At 40.2% G+C, this 9639-nt stretch overlaps 1 protein-coding gene across 1 annotated transcript; it reads right to left on the bottom strand.

Annotated features, from left to right (window-relative positions):
* Positions 1–4055: 4055 nt before the first annotated feature.
* guca1a (guanylate cyclase activator 1A) lies at positions 4056–7877 on the bottom strand. Its single transcript, XM_042078814.1, has 4 exons — positions 7680–7877; positions 4986–5135; positions 4677–4770; positions 4056–4241 (listed from the first exon to the last, which is right to left on the bottom strand). The coding sequence occupies exons 1-4, from the start codon at positions 7875–7877 to the stop codon at positions 4114–4116; spliced, it is 570 nt and encodes a 189-aa protein (XP_041934748.1). The 3' UTR covers positions 4056–4113.
* Positions 7878–9639: the final 1762 nt, after the last annotated feature.

Raw genomic sequence — 9639 nt, 5'->3', positions numbered from 1 at the left:
TCTCAGCCTCCTTATACATTGTTTGTTTAAGAAGGCATCTGTGCGTTAGTGTGTGGGTGGTGCTCGACAAACGTGTTGACAGACCCTCTTCATGATGACATCACTCTTTTCTGGGGTGATGGCTTTGCCATGGAAACTAGCCAGGTCACCGTATTAGGAAATCATTGTGCCACACGGCAGAAAAATCTGACCAAATACGGTTATCTTGCAGTGATGTTATCACATTAATTGGCATATCAGAAGTCTGCATGCACAAAAATAACGAAAAGGGTAAGATTAGCTTGTAAATTACTAAATGTACAAATACATAATTACTCAGCTCCAGTAGCAATAGAGCATGTGAACTTCTCTTGCTTTTATATATTTTACCTTTTTATATGCTCTGCTAGGTCTGCACAATGAATAATTTTTTTATTAAAATCGCAGTTTGAACTAATGCAAATAGCTAATCGCAAAGGTTACCTTACCTAGAATCCTCCGAGTCTTTTTACCTTAAGAGAATGCTTTATTTGAGTGTTAAAAGTTGAGCAATAGAACAGCCACTTCAGTTTTCATTAATCCTTTGCTGAATTTATTCTGCTGTAGGTTGTTAGCTTAGCTAATTATTGCCCAACTGCGACTGACATCTACACGCACCACCAGAGCCACCGTTTGTGGGACCAAAAGAGGAGCTTCAGGAAAATTGGACAATTTAATTGTTTTTAAGATTATTATGATTGACAGACCGGAAAGATCCATTGTGCAGCTCACAACTCTGTCCCAATCGTTAATCTCGTCACATTTATGATTTTTATATACATGTCATCCTCGTGTGACAGTAGGGCTCACCTACAGTAACTGTGCTGTGCTTCGCATGCACTAGGCATACTCATGAAATTGAAATTTGGAATATTGAGCTGAAACTTGACAAAAATTATATTGCAAATCAAAACAGAATATCTATCATTAAAATCACAATTAGATATTTTCCCCAAATCATGCAATCCTACCTGTAATATGGTCTACATTCTTAATGTGAACGTATGATCATCATCAGTCTCCACCCTAGTGCTTTTAGAGGCCATAGAGTGTATATACAGTTGTGTGCAGAATAATATCAGTGTGTTTTAAAAAATTAATAAAGCTCAAAATCCTTAGAATAGCTGTTAATTCCATAATATCAATGCATTGGCAACACTGTACATTCCATTTCAAATCAAAACATGACCAAAATTGATCAAGTTTGTGTTATACCTGTAGACAGTTTGTCCAACGACCCACATGCACTGAATTCAAGCCACAGTGCACTGTGAAGACAGTAAAGCATGGTGGTGCACAATTCATGTTATGGGGATGTTTCTCATACTGTGGTGTTGGACCTATTAATCGCACACCAGAGATCATGGATCAGTTTCAACACATCAAAATATTTGAAGAAGTCATGTTGTCTTATGCTGAAGAGGAAATGCCTTTTGGAATGGGTGTTTCCACAAGACAATGACCCAAAACACACCAGTAAGCGAGCAAAGTCTTGGTTCCAGACTAACAAGATTGACGTTATGTAGTGGCCAGCCCGATCCCCAGACCTCAATCCTATAAAAAAAACTTGTGGGGTGACATCAAAAATGCTGTTTCTGAGGCAAACCCCAGAAATGCAGAGAAATTGTGGAATGTAGTTCAAACGTCCTGGGCTGGAATACCTGTTCACAGGTGCCAGTAGTTGGTCGACTCCATGCAACACAGATGTGAAGCAATTCTCAGAAATAATGATAACGCAACTAGATATTAGTGCAGTGATTCAAAGTAAAGCAAATCTTGAGACATTTTTCAGTTTATACAGTAAATGTTTGAGTTTGTAAAGAGAAACTGCTATTTTTTTTAACAGCATAACATTCCTTTTTCTTCACTTTCTGTAAAGTTATAACACAAACTTGATCAATTATGGTCATGTTTTGATTTGAAATTGAATGTGCAGTGTTCCCAATGCATTGATATTATGGAATTAACAGCTATTCTAAGGATTTTGAGCTTTATTCAATTTTTTAAAACACACTGATGTTATTCTGCAAACAACTGTGTATATATAATGGTTGTTTATCAGATTGATCTATTTTTCATGAGCAGTGTGTTACTCTTCTCGTTATTGCCAGCGCACATGCAAGTTCCCAGCCTGTCGTCGTGTACCAGTTTCCCCATCCACAGGCAGCAGCCCCAGCCTGCTGCATCCCCCTGCTGCAAGCACACGCTGTGTCTGTGCATGTCTGTCCTGATGCTCGGGGGATGGTTAGTCATGCCCTTATCCAGCTTACACGCTTTCTCTGCTGTCAGCAGGGGATGAGGGTGGCCCAGAAATCAGACAACCACGTTGTAGCTGCTGTCGTGTGGTGTGATGGCTATTCAAGTAGTGCTGAGGAAATATAAGCAGGCATGGTTATCCAAAATTATAGCAGTAATGTTATACCTCAAGGATAGGACACTTCATAGTTAATGTGTTTTTACCTTTTATGTCTCTGAGACCTATGTATACCTAGGCATGTGTGTTTTATATACTTGTATGCATGCGTCATAAACCCTGCATTTGTTGTTTCAGTTACTTTGCATCCATTCAAATTTCTATTTCAGTGATTCAGCGTCTTGAAAGGAAATGGTGCCAGTTACTGTATGTCACCAGTCGTGATGTTGAATTTATGTGTTGCTATGGGAATAGATCACAGTTGTCATAGAAACTGGTTAGGACAGAAGGGACGTCTGAAGTGTGACTCATCTTTTTTTCCCACCCCTCATGGTTCCCTTAGGGTGACTAATGTGTCTGAGACAGATTTGTGCTTTGAAATGAATAGTCTCAGTACACTGATGTCTGCTGTGCGTCCATGTCATTTATACCGCATAACAGCTTCACAGAAGATAACTGTCTGTAAGGGACATATGGATTTTTAGAATCATTTTTTATTGTATAAATAAAAGCCAAACAAAAAAAAAATCTGTAAGTCATCTTACAGTAGGCACACATTCAGCATGGCTAACATTCATGTTATTGGGTAGCCTGTACCCACTAGTGGTAAAAGCAAAATGACTCTTACAGTTAGTTGCCACAGTCTCACATTTACACACACATATAACACCATTAAATATAATGATAAACCTGTCCATGGGTACACTGTATCAGCAGTCCTACCAGTTTGCTGATGTTTATGGCTATCTGAACAGAAAGTAAACACTGTCTTGACCTTTTGAATTTCGTAGACTTGAGTAGTCCTTCATGTAACATGAATTGACATACTGCAAGCAACTGAATGCTTTTCAAGAATCTTCATTTTTTTTGGCCAAAAGTGCAAACAGTGACTTTAAAAATGATCAGACCAGGCTCTTTCAGAGTATCAATAATACATTTTCCTTATAAGTGTTAACAACATCAAGGTCGTATTTGGTCTGTATGCCAAAGAAAAAGATAAACCGAGATCCATAATGTTGGATTTTTAGAATAATTTCCCCAACATCTTTTGTGACCTTCCATCTGCCCAAGGTTCATGTTTACCTCAGTTTACCAGTCAAAGTATTATTTTTTATTTAATTGATCTACAAAACAATAAAGAGAGTATCACTTCAGTGATAAAAATCTGCCCTAGCTAGGCCCTGGGGCTGCCAGAGATCTTTTGTCTCTATCAGATCATTTTCATTGGAACCCTGGCCCTCTTTATAAGCCTTCTGGGTTAAATTAGTCAATTTTTTGCACATGTTTTAAACTGAAAGGTCACAGCCCTGATGGGAAAGTAAGATTGTTTATCGAGACCACAATGTATTAAAGCAACACCAAAGCACTTTTCCTCTGTCACATGCATGCTATTTGTTTATCCAGCACCGGCTTTTGAAATGGCAACGGTAGAGTATGTTGCATGATTTTATGAACGTATGATGTATTGGGACATCAGAAGCAAGTCAAATTTGTAGTTTCTTATGTCTCATTCCATCGAACTACAAATCCGCTACCCGATCTGGCAAACTTGCATAGTACGGTTATAGCCGATATAGGGTCGCAAAGCGAATGCAGAAGTGCCGTTAACCCTGTTATGAGTTGATGAACCACTGAAACGATTTTGGAACATTATTTTAAGGTTTCAAAGATGGCAAAGCTCCTCAAACACTGTGTCTGCGATTGTGGATCATGGCCACTATGTGTGCAAGGTCTAAACTCTTCATCATCACCTCCATGAACTCATCATCGGTTCGAGCGCCCGCCACAAACTCTTCCAGTGATAGCTCCCCTAGAATGAAGAAAGTACATACAGTATGAGAATCTGAACACCAAAGGACTGTTCAAACCTTTAAAAAGTGCATTGCTTTCCTGATGCATCAGTCAGTATCATATTTTCTTTAAGAAGTGCATGTCTGTTTTGACAGTAGCACTGAACTGGCCATTGCCTTCCTTAAAAGTGCACATCTATTCAGAGAGGGATGGGCAGGTTAGGTGTGCAAAGTGTTAATCCTTAAATAAAGTCACATGATGGATTACTATTAATAATACCCAGATCATAAGATTAGATTAGATTATATTAGATTATATTAGATTTTAAAGACATATTGACAGTTGTGTGTCTTTAATGTCACTCTAAATAGTATAATCTCTGACAACATGAAGGCTATCATTGTTGTAGCTGCTGTTTAAAATGTTCTGTGTGAGGTGCACAGGGAACACTAACCATCTCCATTAATATCGATCCTATCAAACACACGGTTGGTGAATTCCTCGACCGAGATCTCATGGGTGTCGTTTCCATTAATTGCACGAATGGCCTGGGAGAGAAATGATATACTGTATCACACACATGCTTAGAAATGCACCATGACATCCACATTTGTACTCCTATCACCTCCCTTCGGAACACACCAGAAAATTCTTTATTCTGTTATAACATTCTATTACGAGAAATTACCTTGATATGCACATGGTCAACTAAAGTGACAGGTTAGAGTTTGATGAGGTGTCTTTGTCTCTCTCTCTGTCTCACCTTTATGATGTTGAGAAGTTCATGTCGGTCAATGCAACCATTGCCATCCACGTCGTAGAGCTTGAAGTACCAGCGCAGTTTGTGCTCCATTTTACCCCGCATCACAAGACTCAGGGCAGCCACGTACTCCATGAAGTCTATGTAGCCATCCTGAAAAAGAGTAACCATCACAGTTACCTAGAGACTATTTTACACTAGGTTATGTATTGTTGGTCTGCAACGCTTCAAGTGTTAACATAGAAGTCTGAATACATGGATTTGTCTTAAAGCCATGCTACATCCTTTTTACACTAATGTTACATTTTTTACTTCATTGTAATCTGTGGCAAGTACAATAGGACATGTTTGGAATAATTTCAGAAATTTCTCAAATGAGCACAGACCCCCTCCCTCCCCTCACAAGCAAGGCATCTGTACTAACATTCCTTATTATTTTCCTTCTCAAAATGGACCCCCTCGGCACTAAACACAAAACATTATTAGAGGAGGTGAAGCTTGTGGATTTAGCTGGATATTGAGACCAGAGGGCAAGATAAAATAAGACCATCACATTTACTTTACTCTATGCAATTATCAAGACCTTAATGCTTTATTGGTTAAATTTATTAATGTAATCTATCACGTTCGGCGACGGTGCAGAAATCTTCCCTGACTGATTATTAATCTGGGTATTACAGCGGTTTAATAACTTCAACCCATCCTCTGACTTAATCATTTGTCTCACTACTGCCCTTCAACATTTCCATTAATAATCCTCTGATATCAGTTTTTTACAGTGTTTTGTCCCAGTGGTCCCCTATACATATTTTCTTAATTTTACAGATGACAAGTTTAAGAATGGCCTTGTTAATGCCCTGTAGTGTACTGACAAACAAATTTCAGACAGTTTTCACCTCCAGCATTGAATCTCTACATGAGTTAACCTTTGAATTGCCACTCAGTAGGTCAGTTCCTTATTTTCGAAGATTTTGATATTACAAAACAAGCAGTGCATAGGATTTCCCCCCCAGTATTTTTCCCCTCATAGGTCTCATTATGAAGTTCTAATGGTCTTACATTAGATGAATTCATTGGGTCCACTGACCCTGAGGTGAGAAGCAATCAATTTGTGATGGACACAGAGCTAAATGAGGTCCGTGTCTCGTGCCATCTCAATGGTTATGAGAACGGGAACTCTATCAGTTTGTCAGATTAATAAGGACCTACTCATATGCACATGAAATAGAGTCCCAGTTAGCTTTAAATGTAGAAAAATGAACCTGCAGTTTGAGTAGAGAGAGTCCCTTGTGAAGAATTAAATAATAATTGAGCGCTTTTGCGCTATTTGTCTTGCAGCAAGATAATCCAGACGGATTTGTTTAGCTGTCTGTCTCCATGGCCTCTTTGATAAAGGTCACCGAACCTGCCCCAGAGCAAGGATATACAGCACGTGTTGTACTGTGCTGACATGTTAGGGTCATCAGTGGAATCCCAAAATACATTGCATAGGAATCCCTAGCCAGAGTTAGTCCTAATACACATAACAAGCCTATTACTATGACACATTGTCTGACGTTGGCAGGGATGTTACTAACTATAGATACGCAAATGTAGACATGCAAGTATAGATGTGCAAAGTGGAGATGATGCCATCATTTTCTGTGGACCTGACAAAGCCAGATATACACTACCTGTGTGTAAAAAAACAGATCATCTGACTAATACATTCATTCCAAAGCAAGAACACAACAGGCTGTCGTACAGATTGTTTCTCGAGTAAAGATGTAGCCTGTTCCAGAAGTAAATAGTGCACAAGGTCTGTCATTATTATTTTACATTAAAATAACACAATGTAGGAATTCCCATTTTGTCAATCTGCAATGTACTGGGTATTTAGTGCTACCCAATTTGTCTAAAACCAATGAAAAGGGTTATACTCCTGCCCATGACAACACCGTTGCATGGTACAATACCAGGTGTCCATTCTCCACATTTTACGACAGTGTAGCATCAAAATGAGTCAAACTATTATTTCAAGATAAAAGGACCTCATGGTGTTTTGATGAATAGGCTACTGTGTGAAGGATTTTTTTGTAACATGATCCATTCGTTCAGTGGGACCCTCAATTTCCCATGGCTGTTCAGTCACAACCCACATTTTATAGAATTAAAACCAAGCACATGTAATTCGTATAAAGAGCAACACATGCACTAGGCCTTCAGATTGTCATTATAACCTTGCTAACATGAACGGTACTTTAATTCTTGCAGTCAGAGCACATTAAGTTCATCATGACATAGCTAGACTTTCTAAATAGAAATTTACTTTACAACCCATTGAGACCCCTTGACCCAGTTCTAGGTTTACCAACCAACAGTTGAGAAACACTGCTTTGCTCCACATCACAGAGTTTGGGATTTAGCATCCTTGCTGTCAGGTGCATGTAAATTCTCCATTTTTATATTGTTTGAATGTTGTCGTAAAACAAAGAATCCAACTGCATGTTTATACACAACAATATCTAAGCACATGCTCAACATGACTGATGTAACTAGACTTTGGGTTGACCAGAGTAAAGTGTAAGGGCAATCAAATCAAGCCAATACCTGGGTGCAAGAATCAGAAAGGTGTATTTGGACTAACCACAACAGGGACTCTAAGGGGAACACCCACGTTTGCATGATATCAGACACTGTCACTCAGATCCTGCTTACCTTGTTCATGTCAAAAGTGCGAAACATCTGCTCGATGTAGGCGGTGGCCTCAGGGTCTAGGCCCCGGAGCCCGAAGAACTGCTTGAACTCGTGCATCGTGAGCTGACCTGAAGGACACTCGATCATGAACTTCTTGTACCAGAGGTGCATCTCCACGGCCTGGAGGTCATCCACAGTGCATCCAGAGGTGTTCCCCATGTCTAGCTTTCAAAAAAGGGTGGGTAGCGACTGTACGTGTGACTGCCTGACTGACTAAGCAGACGAAACAAGAGAACCCTTACAGTGGAATCTAAGTCTTGGTGCTCGTGCCTTAGTGCCTTCTGGATTGCCTGATTGGTCTACTGTGGAAGGGAGATGGATAACCTCGCTTCACAGTCACACAACTCAGGGTCCTGTCGGGATTCAGGGGGCCACGGAGCGGGTTTTTGTAGTGGGGGGCGAGAAGACGCGCCACGCCCCCTGTCTAGGTTTGCTCGTCCCTAATCGCTGGAAGTAATCCAGCATGAGTGGCACTTTAAACAGCTTAAGGAGCCTCTGGAGGAGGGGAGCAGAGGATTGTTTCACTCCTCTGGTGCTTCAAACAGGGACATGCTGACTTACATTTTGGCTGCCTTCCCGGCCATTACTGATTGGAGATAAATTCCATTACTCATGCGTGAACAGATGCATTGTGTTTGTTGACTCGTACTTATATAAGAGGCCCTCCTTTTTTCGGAAATGAAGAGAAGATTTGCCAAAACCCCTAACTAAACCACTTATGAAAGCAGAGGATGCTCCTCACACCCAATTGCCCCAGAAAATCTAGTGTCATTCTAGCGGGAGGGGGGCATTTGGTTGGGGTCTATCTGATTGAGGGACGGATATAGTAAAGGGATGGATGGAGGCAGGCAGGAAGGGAGGTGAATCAGAGAGAATCAAAAGACAAACAGCAAATTCATGCTGTGGAGGAGCTGGGGTGCAGGTGACTCTTGGGTCCTAGTCACCCACGAGGACCCAACTTCGTATCCGACCCGCAGTCATTTCCTGATCTCACCCTATCTCCAACTCACTTCTTGTCAATCTTCACTGCCCTATCTGAATAACGGCAAAAGCTCAAAATCATACTGTACCTACATACTGTATGCACACATACACTACCGGTCAAACGTTTTAGAACACCCTGATTTTTAATTCATAGCTTGGACTTGTGTTTTGGGTAGGATGAGCCCCTGACCAACTAGGGGCATACCAGAGGGTACTGCATTGCACTGCAGAATGCTGTGGTAGCCATTTTGGTTCAGGGTGCCCATCACTCTAACCCTGGATCCAGCAAAACAGCCCCAGACCATCACGCTTTCTCCTCCATGTTTCAGTTATTCACACACTGAGGAACCATCCTTTTGCCTACTCTACGGCTTTTAATTAATCAGTACATAACACCTTCTTCCAGTCATCAGTTGTCCATTGGTGGTGTTTCATGGCCCAGGCAAGCCTCTTTTTCTTATTCTGACATCTTACCAATGGCTTTTTTGCTGCAACTCGACCTGTCAAACCTGCAACTCGAAGTCTTCTCTTCACAGTTGAATCTGAGTTTTGCTTATTATGACCATTATTAAGCTGTGCTTTAAGCGTAGTGTACATACAGTGGATATTTACAATAGTTACAGCATACATACAGACATTCATATGCATAAACAATATAATAAATATGACCACCATTATGTTGAAAAACCTGAGACTTGTTAAGGGAGTCCTAAACTGTAAAACTGTTTTTTTTTTTTTTAGTCTCTCCATTGATTTTGCATGTATGCACTGCACAGTTTCATAACAGTGATGGTCTTATACTCAATAGGTTTCAAACATATAGCTAATTGAAGCGTATGCATGACCTTGAGAACCAACCAGTTTTCTTATAAAACTTTTTTAGTCTATTAGTCTATGATTCTAATGCAAATGTTGGACTTCATGAGGCTTGTGATAT

Source organism: Alosa sapidissima, chromosome 22 (genome assembly GCF_018492685.1).
Source record: "Alosa sapidissima isolate fAloSap1 chromosome 22, fAloSap1.pri, whole genome shotgun sequence".
Taxonomy (NCBI): Eukaryota; Metazoa; Chordata; class Actinopteri; order Clupeiformes; family Clupeidae; genus Alosa; species Alosa sapidissima.
This window is presented reverse-complemented; position numbering and strand designations above follow the sequence as displayed.